The 16,899-nt window shown below is 38.5% G+C and overlaps 2 protein-coding genes across 2 annotated transcripts in view; both read right to left on the minus strand.

Moving 5' to 3' along the window:
* Window positions 1–1,909: 1,909 nt before the first annotated feature.
* zgc:86764 (uncharacterized protein LOC797431 homolog) lies at window positions 1,910–14,401 on the minus strand. The gene is made up of 14 exons (XM_053648838.1): window positions 14,213–14,401; window positions 13,260–13,392; window positions 13,034–13,160; window positions 11,171–11,400; window positions 9,641–9,811; window positions 9,368–9,517; window positions 7,769–7,919; window positions 7,548–7,684; window positions 7,343–7,438; window positions 5,997–6,143; window positions 5,816–5,911; window positions 5,618–5,722; window positions 3,888–3,989; window positions 1,910–2,813 (listed from the first exon to the last, which is right to left on the minus strand). Exons 1-14 carry the CDS (start codon window positions 14,230–14,232, stop codon window positions 2,748–2,750), a joined length of 1,731 nt encoding a protein of 576 aa, XP_053504813.1. The 5' UTR covers window positions 14,233–14,401; the 3' UTR covers window positions 1,910–2,747.
* A 1,107-nt stretch (window positions 14,402–15,508) lies between these two features.
* LOC128622386 (heat shock factor protein 5-like) overlaps window positions 15,509–16,899 on the minus strand; it is a 5,792-nt gene continuing 4,401 nt past the window's right edge. Inside the window, exon 5 of the mRNA XM_053648847.1 lies at window positions 15,509–16,097. Within this exon, the coding sequence (XP_053504822.1) occupies window positions 16,050–16,097 (48 nt within the window). The 3' untranslated portion in view covers window positions 15,509–16,049. The remainder of the gene's footprint in view (window positions 16,098–16,899) is intronic.

The raw sequence follows: 16,899 nt of genomic DNA on the forward strand, positions 1-16,899 counted from the left end.
CACAAGAACTCCAATTAAAAACATATTTAATTATTAATATGGTTTTCTGTAAGCAGATGTTTATGGAAGGAGTCTCCAGTCGAAGCTCTTTATAACAGGATTTCAGGATACTTTAAGGCTTATTGCCATTCCTGTCATAGCTGCTGTTATAGACAATAATAAACACTGATTCTTGTTGGAAAAGGAAGGAAGGAAGGAAGGAGAAGGAATGAAGGGAGAGAGAGGGAGGAAGGAAAATTCTCTTTTTTGGTGCACACAAACATCAATTGGAAATCACTCGCTGCTGCCAGGGACGGCTAAAAACATGGCTAAACCATGAAGATGGCTTTGGACACACTTCATATGAACAGTTTTCTATGATAGCTTTAGGACTACAATTGCCAAGAACAAGTTTTGCACTCAAGTCTCCATCAGTGAACTGCGGATAAGTTCAACAAAATAGACTTCATGTGAAAACTGCAATCAATTTCCTGGATACAAAATGGCATTTTTTGACCATGTAGTACAGAGTTATAGAAGGGAATTATTTATAATTGCACTATCCGGTGTTACCCAGATGAGGATGGGTTCCGTTTTTGAGTCTGGATCCTCTCAAGGTTTCTTCCTCATATCATCTGTTTTTCCCCTTGCAACAGTCGCCTCTGGCTTGTTCATTACGGATAAATTTACAACTCCGATTCTGAAAAAGTTGGGACAGTATGGAAAATGCTAATAAAAACAAAAGAGGAGTGATTTGAAAATGTACTTTATATGTTTTTTTGTTTAAATAAGTCAAAGACAAGGTATTTGATGTTTTACCTAATCAACTGCGTAGGTTTTTTTTGAAGGTAAACGTTAAGTTTGAACTTGATACATGAAAGAAAAAAAGTTGGGACAGGGGAAATTTAGGACTAATAAGCAATGGGACTGAGGCGATCGTCTAATCATAGTATATAAGTAGCCTCCAAAAAAGGCCTGGTCCTTCAAGAGCAAGGATGGGTCGAGGCTCACCGATCTGCCAACAGATGCGTCAGTGAATGATCCAACACTTTGAGAAGAACATTCCCCAAAGACAAATCGGTAGGATTTTGGGCATTTCACCTTCTACAGTGCACGATATAATTAAAAGATTCAAGGAATACAGTCAAATCTCTGTGTGTAAAGGGCAAGGCCGAAAAGCACTTCTGAATGCGTGTGATCTCCGATCCCTCAGACGTCCCTGTCTTACAAACCATCTTGAGTCTGTAATGGGTATCCTGACATGGACTCGGGAATACTTTCGTAAACTTTTGTCACTTGACACCATTCACCACTTCATCCACAGTTTAGGCTTTACTATGCAAAGCAGAAGCCACACATCAACACTGTCCAGAAGCTCCGCCCACTTCTCTGGGCTCGGTCTCATCTGAGATGGACAGTGGCACAGTGGAATCGTGTTTTGTGGTCCTATGAGTCAACATTTCAAATAGTTTTTGGACAAAACAGCCATTATGTTCTCTCAGCAAAAGAGGAAAAAGGACCATCCAAGCTGTTCTCAGCATCAGGTCCAAAAACAAGCGTCGTCATGGTATGGGGGTGCATCAGTGCCCATGGCATGGGTAACTTGCACATCTGTGAGGGCAGCATTAATGCAGAAGGATATGTACACATTTTGGAGCAACATACACTGCCATCCAGAGCAGGACAACGCCAAACCACATTCTGCCCGGATTACAAGCTCATGGTAGCGTAAACATCGATGGATGGATGAGGGAAATTTTTGCTTAAACTTAACCAACATGTGTCTTCACTCAGCACCCAAACGCTTAAGTATTATTAAAAGAAAAGGTGATGTTACACAGTAGTAAACAATCGACTGTACAAATATTTTTAGTGTGTGTTGCAGTCATCAGAAATTAGTGTACATTTTCAAAAATAAATTAAACTCAAAGTAAAAACATCAAATAACGTGTGAATGCGTTTTCAATATAGTACCGTACGGGGTGAATTGAAATTTCAAATGACTTTTTTTTGCATTTTCCATACTGTCCCAACTTTTTCAGAACTGGGGTTGGACAAATTTAAACTTTATATCCTGAATTTATATTTTTCCTGTAAGGTTGTTGTGAATGTCCATATACAAATAAAACTGAATTGAATAGAGAACAAGCAGTAAGTGGCAACAGTTCAAACAGCCCTGAGTTTTTAGTAGCATTGGGTTGTGGAAACTGTTCTATTAGCTAATGCAGGTAAAAAAATTATGTTTTTGAGAAATACCGTCAATATTTTTAAGAGTTTAACACAGGCATCAGCTTTCAAATGATGAACTATTTTGCTTTAATGTCACGTTATGCTTTATTGGTTTTGATGGTGGGTTAAAAATCCAACTCAACTTATGTTACTGTACATGCAGATAACAGACTCAGCAGTTAAGTAAAGACACAAATTTAGATATTTATTAGGCTTTTATGAAAACAAAATACACAGTTGTGATATATAAGATATACACACACAGACACACGTGTACTTTTAAGGTGCTCAGCTTAAAAGCATGTGAAGTAGATGAAATGTATAGAATACATTGCATGTCCCGATAAGAGTATATAAACCCGATACAAAAATAAAAAAACAAAACTAAAAACAAAACACTGCTTTAAATAATAATAAAAAAAAAAAGTAAAAAAAAAAAAAAAAAAAAAAGGCACACATTACCTGAGAAAAAGAAATGCCTTAAGCAGCTGCTCATGAAAATTTGACCTAAAATGAAAATGACACACTTTGAAGGTGAATTACAGCACATCTTTAACAGTGGAGTTCAGAACAGCGTCGTGATTGCCATTTCTTGATAACTCAGTCTGTGGGAAGAAAAATGCAGGACTTAGAACATTAAAACTGCACAGAAAAACCCCATTCTACCAAAAGCAAGGAGCCTTGCAAAAACTGGAGTTGTTTAATAGTTAAACATGTTTCCTGGAATCCCACGGAGTTTCATTTCACTTACTAAAGGAAACAACTGGGAATTGACACTGGCTGTTTTCTGGACCTGATGGAGCAACACCAAGTGAGTGTTTGTGTGTGGTGTGTTGGGGGGGGGGGGGGGGGGGGGGGGTTGGTGGAGTATAGAGGACATTACCTTCAAATTGCAGTTCATATTTGTATTCATATTTTACAGCTCATATTCACTCACTTCATAGCTGGTTCATTTCCAATCTGCTGCACCAAAGCCAAAACAATACAGATCACACCACTGTACTTTCATCATGCTACTTTTAGGGTGCTTTCACACTTCGCGGTTTCCTTTTTTAGTTGGAAACTCAACATGGTGTCCTCAGTTTGTTATTCTAGCTCCCCCCAACTTGACTGGACCAGATTTATTTATTTATTTTATTTTTTATTTTAACAAAAGGCTACTTCCTGTATGATTACATGCAAAATGTGCACTGTTAAAAAAAACAAAACAACAAAAACAAACAAACACACCACCCAGTGTGAAAGCAGACTTACTATACATAAAGTTCCACAGTACAGATGTGGAATTTAGCATTCATTTAGCATTTAATCAGATGAAAACAAGACTAATAATAATTTTTGTATTAATAATAACTAATAATGCAGCTGCGAGTTTAACTACTGTATGTTACTATGGTTACAGTTGTTTACAGGCAGGTCATTCATTTAGAACAGTGATTAAACTGACTGGGACTACCTGTGCATTCAAATGGTTTTAACACGCACCTTTCAGCCAATCAGAATCGAATATTCAGATGGACTATGTTATTTATATAGTTATATCATAGGATATGATATTTGGGTCAGATCACCCACCCATACTGGCAACTCAATATAAGAGAGACGTCACAGCTCTTTTACGACTCTGTGCCTTCGTCAGAAGTGTAATAAAAGTGTTTTTTGTTTTTTTTTTTACTCACTGTAAAGTCAGAGTAGCTGAAAGTGATGAGCTTCTTATCACTGTTGAGCTCCTGCAGTGGTGTCAGAGGGCCTGAGCTTGCCTCCAAAGTTTTAACCTTTTGCTGAAGATGAACAAAAAAAAAGGAAAATCTTACCGCTGATGAGTTTCTGCATAATGGCAGAAAAGACTTCAAACATTCACAAGGGATAAATCTGAACGGGTTTTGAACCTCGTCCTTTTAGGCAACGGCACCCTCTAGTGAGAAAGAACAGTTTGGAAAGGAAAAGCCATCCCAACTCCTTGCATATCGGGATTTATAATTAACGTGATACCCAGCGAGAAGCAGGCTATATTTTATAATGAAATTTAGAGCTTTTTTGGTGGTCTAGTTTCACTTTGGTTATTGGTTTCCTACATTACCCAGAATGCCATTCAACTACTTGCCGAGAGTCATGCAGTGGGATTTATTATTCACTTAATCTCTACCTAAAGAGAGCGATGCAGCAGTGCTTTAATCCTTTACTCTGTCCAGCTCTCACCTCCTCATCTGTACATTCTCCTCAAATAGATCATCCTTCAAAACTGACACCACCACTCGAATCATGTTGTCTCGTAGAAATCTCAAACAAACAACCAGGCATAAACAGAACATCATAAAACCATGCTTTTTTCTGTTTTGGTCATCTCTTGTGACCAAAAGGTGTGCTTTTGTCTCATTTTTGACCAATTTCAGCCATGATTATTGAAAACTGAATTGCACCTTGCCTCGTGAGCAGAATGGCGTGTCTCAGTGCTCGCAGGACTGAAGTGCTCTTTCTCACAAGCAGCAGTTTCACTACACGCTTACTTCAGCGCTCTGTGCTCGCAGACCTTCGTGTGCACAATTCATGGCACCTTGCGCTCATTTTTAGTAATCAAGTTACTTGTAAGAAGAAGATGCTGTAGTTCCTCCTACTGATATTTTCAGAGCAGTTTATGGTCTGCTTTGATAATAAATGACAAAATACACTATATGGCCAAAAGTTTATGGACACCCACAGATCATACCCATAATTGCTTGTTGAACATCGCATTCCATAGTTGGTCACCTCTTTCTGCTGGAACAGCCTCCACTCTTCAGAGAAGACTTTCCATGTGGCTGTGGGGATTTTCTCATTCAGCCACAAGAGCATTAGTGAGGACAGGCAGTGATGTTGGGTGAAGAAGCCTGGGGTGCATTCAGTCTGCCAGTTCATCCCAGTGGGGTTGAGGTCAGGGTTCTGTGCAGGCCACTCAGGTTCTTCCACAAACCACGTCTTCATGCTGGAACACGTTTGGGCTAGTACCCCTATTTCCAGTGAGATATTCTAAACAGTTGTGTGCGTTTGAATTTGTGGCAACTGTTTGAGGAAGGTCCACATATGGCTGTGACGGTCAGGTGTCCATATACTTTTGGCCATAGTGTGTATCCAGATTGTCGTCATTTCATTAGCACGACACCATACACTAGGGCTTACACCACATAGCATCAGCAGTTTTTAATGAGTAAATGAGGATGACATCAGGCCGATTCCAATAGCAGTATCGTTACCCATGTATCCCCAAGTGTAACTGAACTAGCAACGTCTCCAGTGATGTCAGAGGGACAGCCAATACTGAATACAGTACCATCCAAAACAAAATTAGCAATGGAATCTCTAAACATCAAAAATATTTCAATACACCATATATGGAACACAGTCTAGAAGAAACGATAGTAGGAACTTTTACCCTGGCTGAGAGTGGAGGCTTGCCGGGTACACACACAAACGTGGTGGACGCACTGCTGGTGCTGCTGCTCATCGTCGGGATACGCAGCGAAGGCTGATTAGGAGTCTAACGGGAAGTAAAAGAGGTACAAGGTTAAAGAAAAAAAAAACCTCAAATAAAACCCAGCATCATGCTAACATGGTTTTGAGTCTGTAGCACCTTCCGTATCTTGCCGGGGGTCACGCTGATGTTGGCTGCTCCATGAGGTCTCTTAGTTGGAGTTTTAAACTGAGTGCTGTCTGCTTTCTTAGACATCTGTAATTCAGAGACGGTTCAATCATCTTGTTACGCAAATTATCACAAGCATCGCAGCGCATGTGTGAACCATCAGATCACTCACTCGCTCGTTCTTTCCCTTGTCTTTCTGTGAACGATGCTCTTCCCACTGTTTAGAGATGTACTCCATCACCCTCTGTCCTCTCATCAGAAACGGTGAGCCTCGATTCTTTTCCCAAGCCTCCACACGACATTTCAGATCTTCCTCTAGCTGTACGTGCAAAAACACACTTATTTATGCACAGTATTTTCCAGACAAATACATCTCTGACTTCACTGTATAAAACTTCTTAACGTAGCAAGCTTTTATTTCCCATAATGTATGTTGTGTCTCTAAAGCGTCCTCTGCTGGTGTACTGTGTGTCCTGTGCCTTTTCCTGGCCTGAAAATCTTAACTACAGTCCTGGCAGAGTACCATTACCAACGTTCTTGTCCGACAAGTTCAGGGTCATATTAGCAGCGATCTGGAACTGCTTTAACTGTAGCACATAGACCAGCATATTATAATTAGGACAATGCAAAATGTCAATGCCAGAGGGGAGTTGGTGGGGGGGGGGGACCCCAACCCACACGCGAAAGAGATCTGAATTTTCCCAATTTAATTCAAGCCCCACTAGCAAGGAGTTTTAGATCGGAATTTCTGAACATGCGACTCATTTTAATCCAATGAAAAGATTTCTCTTTTTTATAAGTGTTCTTTTTTACATCAGAAATTTGTGACAAGAAGGAACAGCATTATGAAAGTGGGTCATGGGAGAACTGAAGCATAGTGTATGTACACACACAGTAGTATACCCTTTTTTTTTTTTTTTTTTTTTTTTTTTAAGTAAACTCTGTGCTGAAAAGATTTAAAACTATTCCAGGACATGACCCTTAATACATAATCCATGGTCAAGCAGTCATATTGGCAGGTGCTTAAATAGTTTTCTTTGATCAGTGGTGTTACAATAACAACCAATACAAGTGTACCAAAAAAAAATATGAGTGCAGTAGATATGACTGCTAGGGACTAGGGACTCCCCCCCTCTTCAGCCAACAAACTCAGTGTAGGTCAAATACATATCTGCAGAATATCTTTATACATAAAGTAAAATTTGAAGTGCTTCAACAGACAAACTCACATTAAAGGTGATATATATTATATATATATTATATTATATATATATTATATTATATTATATATATATATATATTATATTATATTATATATATATATATATATATATATTATATTATATTATATATATATATAATATTATATATTATATTATATATATATATATATATATATAATATAATATATATATAATATAATATATATATATATATAATATAATATTATATATATATATATATATATATATATATATATATATATATATATATATATGCGCAGTGGCGTTTATGTACCTTAGGGAGCAGCTTCTGCACTTTTGCTCTGTCCTTGCTCTCCTTCAGTAAAGCGCCTCCTCTGTTGGCGAAGCGATTCGGATCTGCCGCCTTTCTCTGAATTAAAAACAGTAACTTTTCAGCAATCCTCTGATTGAACACCAGCAAGAGTGTTTAAATGTCATGCTAAGCTCAAGATCAAGAGGCATATTCTGAAATTCTGCACCTCAAAGTCCTGGAAGAGAGCCCAGTTCCTCTCCCATTTCTCGATGTTCTCCAGTAAAGGAAGCGCCTTCTCGTAAAACTCCTTCACCTTCAGCAGCTCGCGGTCATGCAGGCTGAGCAGCTCCTCTGTGTATTTAGCTGCAGGACAGCACACATGAGGTTAAGAACATAAGCCACAACACGACAACGTGACCTTGATTTATCCAGCATTATTATATTCACCATCACAGAAGTGGACATTGAAAGGTTCTCGCTGTTCTGGACCGAACATGCACTTGTCCCAGAAGACCACCAGCTCTTGTCGTACTTTATCGATCACCTCTTCCAGCTTGGTCCTCTGGAGCAGCGCGAGACGATCCACCACACCCTGCCACTGCGAACACACCCAGTTTAGACAAAACAAGTCAACTTCAGACATATAACCCTGGTTAAGCTGACATGAACAAAGCCACACCTCCAAATCACATGGACACATAAGGCCTGAACGCTGGTGCAATAGACAGCATTCTAAATCAACCTGCTGCTCCAACATGTGCTGTTAAGCATAAACTCCATAGAAATCATACTGTCAATGCATCATAAAGTTTATTTCAAATCATAACCTACAGACATCAACATTGTACAACCTGTAGTTTCACAGAAAAGTTTTAGTATACTAGTGATACTGATAGATTAGAAAAAAGGTGAACAGGCTGTTAACATGCCCCACTGTCTGATGACTTTTTTTAATCCAGCTGTGTGTCCATTTTATCCATGTGTTAGCGTGTGTGACACAAGCAGTGTGGACTGAATGGATGGTATTCAAAGTAATTCTCATTGGGACTGAAACAATTTGTAAAGTGTTTCACAAAACCAACCTTAAACACAATTTTAAGCATATTCATAACTGCACTTCAAACTATATCCAGTAGGGGGAGATGACACATTAATAGTGAAAAGGTGATCACACTAATGAAATGAAATCAACCTGCATATAACCAACATTTTTCAGAATTTTTTTTTTTTTTTTTTAAAACGCAAAATAAAGCAAACTCGGAGCTTGCAATTTTTCTAAATTACCACAGATTTCCCTCAGATTTGGGCCAAGACGCATCATGTGACATCACGACACGCATTCACCCAAAGCCTTCTTCGATTCACGTGCGTTGAACAAGAGGACAGCTAAAAAGGTCTCGTTTACCAAACATCACTGTGAAAGACCGTGCAAAACAATTTCGTGTGATTGAAATTACGCCAATTCGAGTAGCTTTCTACTAAACATTAAATAATTCTACAAACAAACAAAAAAAACCCCCCCTGCAAATTCTGAAAAAAAGCAGCAGCAAAATAAAGCATTTTTGGCTGCAACAATCACAAAAAAAAAAAAAAAAAAAAAAAAAAAACTAACTCTGAAATCCGGTACAGACTGAATTACTGGAACTTTATATATATATATATATATATATATATATATTATATACACACACACACAGAGAGAGAGAGAGAGAGAGAGAGAGAGTTTTCACAAAAGTCATCTGCATTTGGGTGAAACAAAAAGGGTAACTAAAACCAATTAATGTAGTTGGACAACTAATACCAAACAAACACACACTCGAGTAGTCAATTTATTCAGACCAGCCCGAGATATATTAATTTATTCATATATTGATCTTGATGACCAATGAAATGAAAACCGCATCACTGTGGTCTTTGAAAAACTGACACAATTTATTATTATTATAAACCAATTTCCTATTAAAATATTTGGTGGCCACAAATTTCAGTGTAACCATTTTCTGTTTTCTTTTTTGGTGCCATGATCTCAGGTGTACAAGCTCATACCCTTTTGATATCATCACAGAGAGCGCTCAGTGGCTTCTGTTTGAATTCCCCCGCCTCCTCGTCCGGACAGCTCAGGCGATTCCACAGGCTCGTAGCACGATCCTTCAATTTGTCCCGGGATGAAATCAGAGACTCCTTCTTCATTTCCAGCTGGACAGGACAGGACAGACCGTGAACATGTGGCTGTTCTAGATACATTTTATCTCGTAACAGCAGCTGCAGCAATGATTTATACCTCATCATTAAACCCTTTCGAAACTGTACTCTACCTACCTGACTGAGCAACAGCTTGAGAGCTTTGATGTTGTCGTGCGTGAGCAGGAAGATGTCCGTGTCCGGACAGACGGACTCTTGCTCCAGACTGGTTTCTGGCTCGTGGCCCATCTCATCCATCAGACTTCTGATGTCCTCCCGGAGCCCAGAGAACACCTTCACCCTGCTCTCCTACACAAACAGATGGAACAGTGAGGCAGCTGTGATTAATAATCAGGATCCTGTAGGGAAATTTTTAAGGAAAGTACAGAAAAGTCCGAGTGCAAACCTCACCAAAGGATACTTATTTAAAAAAAAACACACAAACACACACACACACACACACACACACACACACACACACACACACACACACACACACACACACACACACACACACACACACACACACACACACACACACACACACACACACACACACACACACACACACCCACAACATTACCAAACAATGTTTAAAGATAAACACGTAGAAGTGTTTGTAGACGCATTTTGTAGGTCTGAATCTCAAACGTCTTTCTACGCCATTAATGAGAGCACCAAGAATTAGGTTTCAGCCCATGTAGAGCACAAACATTCTGACTAGGAAGTCATTTAGGTTCTTAAATAGAAGATGGCAGGTTTTAATTGTAATCGTCCATGATATACGGGTACAATTCCTCCCAAGGATATTGATAATTCCATCCCGTGATATTGACAATAGAGTTGATGACGGGTTTACATGCAACATGGGCATTCTCACACATAGGATGAGAAAAGGCATGGCGGAAGGTGGAGTTCCACCCTAGACGAGGAAGAAGAATTAATCCCCAAAAATGGAGCTTCCTCCATAATATAGAAGTGGATCGGATCGAGAAGATCAGATGTGAAATCAACCGTCTGATTTGTAAAGCGTGTCAAAAAACCCGCATCAACAGAAGGGTGGAACATTCAGATTTGTTCCACATTTGATCAATGTATTCTGATGTGACTTGTGGCCAAAAAGAGTGTTGAAGGTTACTAGTTACTTGCTACATCGCCATTCATATCATTACTGCAAAAAACGAAACATGAATTATCATGATAAAGTTAAGTCTATAATCGCCCATCCCTATTTGGCAGACACCACGCTAGTGCCTGTAGATAAGCGGTGCCAGTCAGACATATTAATCAGGACGATTCTGTGTGATTACATTTAACGAATCAGCGGTCTGCTCTATTTTTAGCTCCGCCCACCTGTCCAGGCTCTGCTCGCATGGTATATGATCAAGAAGAGAATAAAACTCAGCACAGCTTTTTAAGTACGGTACAGCTTACTTGCCACTGGAAATAACAACGTGGAGGATTATGGATAATGTGCCGAGGTGAGCCACCCAACGAAAAGCGCGAAAAGACAACGTCCAATGAGAATGAAAAGGTTCGCCTGTGCTCAGTTTGTGTGAGCAGTAGCTAACGTACATGGAAACGTTTCCCACAAATGAAATCATGTGAAAAGAGACAAGATGTGGATGAGAGTCAAAAAAAAAAAAAAAGAAGCACGAGTGTGTTTACTTTTTCCTTGCTGAGCTGCACGACGTGCTCCTGGAGCTCCTGCAGCTGTGTACGAGAGGGCATGCTGCCTGTAGGAATGTAGTAGGGTGTAGCACACAGAGTCACACACAGCTCCTCATCCTGCTGCGTCAGATCACTCAGCTCCCTCAGACGCTCACTCTTTTCCTTCTGCAGAGCTTCCAGGCGACAGCGCAGGTTCTTCTCCAGCTGCAGAACCGTCAGGTCTTCTTCTACCTGGAAAGGTTCAGCACAGAGTGAATTCCACTACAATATCGACCTCACTATAAACACTTTGCAATACTTATTATGGAAGTCTAGGGGCAGTTGTTTAATTCAACAACAAACACTAGAAGTATTTGCATTATTATTGTAATTAAAATAATAATAATAATTTCTTTATTTGCATAAATTCTTCAGTCAACACTGCTTCTAAGTGAGGCTCTAAACCAGGGGGAGTCAAAGTCTGTCAGTGAGTCAATGCCTGGGCCACAGCATCTTTGTGAGCATTTAAAGGGTCATAAAGAAAGGATTTTTTTTAAGCATATAGTTATTAGTTATCTGAAAGTACAATAGGACTATACTAGGAAATAAGTGCGAATAGAATTTATGCAACTGTATGCGATATTGGATAACATTTTTTATATGTACATTAGGGGTTGTACAGACTAGCACATTTGTACATTCCCTAGTCACTGCTGATGACCAGAATTATGTAAAATCATTTTTAAAACACAATAAAAATAAATATACTCTGCATGCAAAAAAAACCAAAAACAAAACAAACCCCGAACCGTCCCTTTTTCAGGAGACTGTATTTTAAAGAGAATTTTGTAAAATCCAAATAAGCTTTACAGATCTTTATTGGAAAGGGTTTAAACAAATGTTTTTCATGCTTGTTCAATGAACCATAAACAATTATTGCACATGCACCTGTGGAACAGTCCTTAAAACACTAATAGTTTACAGGCGCTAGGCGATTAAGGTCACAGTTACAATAACTTAAGACACTGAAGAGACCTTTCTACTGACTCTGAAAAAACACCAGAAGAAAGATACCTAGGGTTCCTGCTCACCTGCGTGAACATGCCATAGACCTGCTGCAGGGAGGCATGAGGACTGCAGATGTGGCCAGAGCAATAAACTGCAATGTCTGTAATGTAAGACGCCTAATACGGTGCTACAGGGAGACAGGAAGGACAGCTGATCGTCCTTGCGGTGGAAAATTACATGTGACCATGTGTCCCCACGGACGTGATGGAGAGCTTGCAGATGCCTCGGTGGAAGAGTGGAGTAACATCTCACAGCAAGAACTGACCAATCTGGTACAGTCCATGAGGATGAGATGCACTGTAGTACTTAAAGCAGCTGCTGGCCACCAGATACGGACTGTTACTTTTAATAAATATTGACCCCCCCCCCTTTGTTCAGGGACTCATTATTCCATTTCTGTTCGTCAAACGTCTGTGAAACTTGTTCAACTGTTGAATGTTTTTATGTTAATACAAATATATACACGTTAAGACATCTGCTGGAAATAAAAGCAGTTGAATGTGAGAGGACGTTTCTTTTTTTTTTTTGCTGAGTATATGTACTGTCAAAAAAAGTGCTCTTTGGAGTATGGCACCTTTTTTTTAATGGATTATTATTCATTTGGGATTTTGTTTGAAAATGTTTGCAAAGATATAACAGACAGTAGTGTTTTACACAGTAAATTACAGTAGTGATTTGGAAGTGAGCTACAGCTGTAATTTGACTGTACATAATTGTAGACACCATACACGAAAGGAACATATAAATGTTTACTGCTCAAGTCTTTAAAGTTCAAACCCTTTGTCCAAAAATATCTAAACCATCCTGCCAAACCTACTTTATACGGTTCCACTGACAACTCGAGACACAGCGTCTCCAACTGCTTCTGAGTCGTAATGATGCTGGTTTTGATGCAGTGTCTCAGCGACTCCTCTTCAGTGATCATGTCCTTCAAAAGGACCTTTGTGGAACAACAAAAAAAAAAATTATATATTTATTTATATATATTAGTTAACAAAAATACACAAAATAACAGAGCACGATAAATGCGTCTACTCACCTCTATGTAGTTCTTAACAGTCTGCATCCTTTCAATCCTCTGTTCCTCCATGATGCCGATACTGTCCCAGATGTCCACCAGCCTCGCCATGGCGTGATTGATGCCGGTTATGAGGGAAGAAGCCAGGGCTTCACTGTAAGGTCAAATCATTTTAGAATAACCTTAATGCTTAGCAAATGACTTCTAACATTAACTTATATGATACAGTAATTAAAAACAAAAATGTTTACAACCTTAAAATGATTTAACACAACATAATGTGAGTAATGTGAAAAGAATAATAAAAAAAACATTCATAACAGTGCAAAACTTTGCACTGGTATTGCAATTGCATACTTTGTATATGTATTGTATAAATACCATTAAGTATCAGTTTAATAATGGAATAAAAGCAGTGAAAACCCAAACATTCTGTTGTTGAATCAGTATTCATGCCACTTATCAAAGTAGTGATGGTACTTCCGACTCTTTTCGGTGAATCAGATGAGTCGGCTTAGCACACCAGTAAGAACCGACTCTTCCGACCTCTAAACGGCTCAATGCCGTTTTCTACGTCGTTTCATAAAACCGTACTTTATTTTCTAAACAACATCAGTCTGTAGAACTCAGACGAAATGTTTAGTCAGTTTAATTTCTGTATTGTTCACTGTATCCTGTGGGAAGATAAACGTTATTACGTAATTGTTGCTAGTCTTAAATTAACGTTCATTTCAATCTGGAGGAGAGAGAGAGAGAGAGAGAAGCTTCTCTGACAGTTTAGCAGTTTAAAAGTCGAGCTCCTCCTCAAGAAAACACTAGCAAGCCATTTAAGACCGGATTAGTTTATTGAAAATTTTAATTCAAGTTTTGGAAAAGGAAGTGCTGATAATCTGCTGTTACTATCAGTACCGGATTATTATTGTGGTTAGCTTAATCTCACACAACTATTTCTTAAAACAAACATTAACACATACCTTTTTCGGCTCACCATCATTTCCCCTCTAGATGTGTACCACCTTTAAACAAACACAGTAGGGAAAGTGCTTAATTAAGAATAATCAAATATCCCGCCCGAGGCGAGCAGAAAATACAGCCGCCGCGTTTAAATTTGAATGCTTCTTCTTCTGTTGTTTTATGCAGGTTGGCAAACCAGTTAAAATGGCGCATTACCGCCACCAGCTGGACAGGAGTGTAAAGCATCGACATGGGGGTGGAGGGAAATGTATATTTTGTTTTTATTATTTATTTATTTATACTTTACTATCCAATTTGAATATTCATCTCATTTTAAATCCTTTTATCTAAACCGGTTGTTTTTAGATATTCTAATAGTACTCTGTATATTTTTGCTGGTCCTGGCGAACAAAGTAGATTTTGTAATGTGAGTTTAGTATCAAGTTTGTCCTTTAGTTTCTTTGCAGTCGATCCTCTTTCTTCCTCATATGCCTTATAGTGTAGTATGATATGCTCAACTGTCTCTTCTTGATTACAATTCATATATAATCCTGTTTCATGTATTTTCTATTCTTAGTAACGATTTATTTTAATGGGTGCACAGTGGCTTAGTGGTTAGCATGTTTGCCTCACATCTCCAGGGTTGGGGGTTCGATTTACACCGCTGACCTGTGTGTGCGCGGAGTTTCCATGTTCTCCCCGTACTCCGGGTACTCCGGTTTCCTCCTCCAGTCCAAAGACATGCAGGGTAGGCTGATTGGCATGTCTAAAGTGTCTGTAGTGTATGAGCTGGTGTGTGAATGTATATGTGATCTATATACATTCACACACCCGTTCATACACTACGGACACTTTGGACATGCCAATCTCCACATATGGGTAGATATTATGCTGGAAAATCTGTCTTCCATTGACTCTAGAGATTCTATAGTTATATTAGGATCAAAACACAGTCTCTATTATAATAGTATAATGTAGCAACAGATACACATTAAATGTAAGGAAAATCAGAAAGATAAGAAAAAATCTGTACCATTTATTAATACAAAAAATTGGTTCACATTAATCACATTCATAAGAGCTGGTTAATGCTGCATTCACATCATATGAGAAAAACTGTAATTCCCAACTTCCTACTGAGAACCTTTAATGACAGCTGTTAATGTGAGTAGCAATTCCAAGCTTGGGGAGCTTTCCCAAACCAGTAGTGAGGTAATGGACTGCATAATCATGCCACACATCCAATGAAATAAGGAATTACATTTTTTTATTTTAATTTAATGTCATTATGAATTACAGCCAGTAAATTGCACCAGCCTCTTTTGGGCTATTAAACTGCAGGAAGATGTTCACTTATTTAACATGAACACAATCGTATGTGAATGTTATCTAATGTTAGATAATAATAATAATCATTTCAAAAACTACACTGAGTAAACAAATTGGCAATGCACGAATGCTCTCAAGTCAGAACAATGGGACATTTTACCATTCTCCCACATGATGTGAACGTGGCATGAGTACATACAGTAACAATAGCATTATCGCTTACAGTAAGAGAAAATTAAAAAATAAAAACTCATTATAAATTTGTAGATAAGGATAAGTTTACAATTGGACTATTAATACTGTCAGATAGCAATCTCCTTTAATTATTTATGATGTACAAAAACATTTTATTTTCTAAAAAAAAACAACAGTAGTAGTCTATTGGTGTGTATTTGTGTATATATATGTGTGTGTGTGTGTGTGTGTGTGTGTGTGTGTGTGTGTGTGTGTATATCAGTGCCGTGCGGTCAGAGGGGCAGGGGAGGCAGTGTATTTTCAAAATAAAATGCGCTCCCCACTCAAGCTGTCTTAACAGGTGACTGATTGCTGCAGCAACCTCCGGGCATCAACTTCATCCTGAATAAATAAAATATATAGAAGACACCAACATTAATGTTTGACATTACACAAAACATACAGTAGGGTGCGTCTCAATCAGCTCCCTAGATCCCTAGGTGGTGAATCAGTATATGATGTACATGAGCTCGGGCACTGGTAAAGACCCAGACTCACTACACATTAGGACACTGATGACTCAATTTCCGGTAACATGATTACGTACTCGCGTTGTAAAACATCACCACTGGCACTTAACCACAACATGCAGGACGGACATCTTTCTAACATTATATGTCATATTAATTTGTCTATCATGATACTTCAAGTAGGATCGTAGACTAGTTAGTAGATTTTTAAAAAAATCAATAAAGTCGTTAGAGTCAAATAAAGTCGTTAGACCCTGATCAGTGTCCTGACTACTGAACTATGGAGCTGATTGAGACGCACCCATAAACTCAAATCCATTACCTCACAAACAAGTCTATAAGCTTCTGATTGCAAATTCATGACAAAAAAAAGGTTTTGTTCAGTCATGTGCTGATTATTTTAAAACAGGTGCAAGAACAGAAATAAGGAATGAATATAATGAATAATATGGATTAACAATGGTGGCTACGCACTGATTTACACTGCAAACATTTTACGGTTACACTATGGTGTCAGTGTTTTCCGTACCTAATTCAGTTTTCCTGAAAGTCAAATCAAAATTGTATAAATTATGCTAATAAACAGGTTAAGAAATGAAGAAATCCTGATTAACTGGCCAAAGATTTTGGTGCATCACTACAGTTGAGTATTAAAAAACAACAAGACTTAACAG

Source organism: Ictalurus furcatus, chromosome 18 (genome assembly GCF_023375685.1).
Source record: "Ictalurus furcatus strain D&B chromosome 18, Billie_1.0, whole genome shotgun sequence".
Classification (NCBI taxonomy): domain Eukaryota; kingdom Metazoa; phylum Chordata; class Actinopteri; order Siluriformes; family Ictaluridae; genus Ictalurus; species Ictalurus furcatus.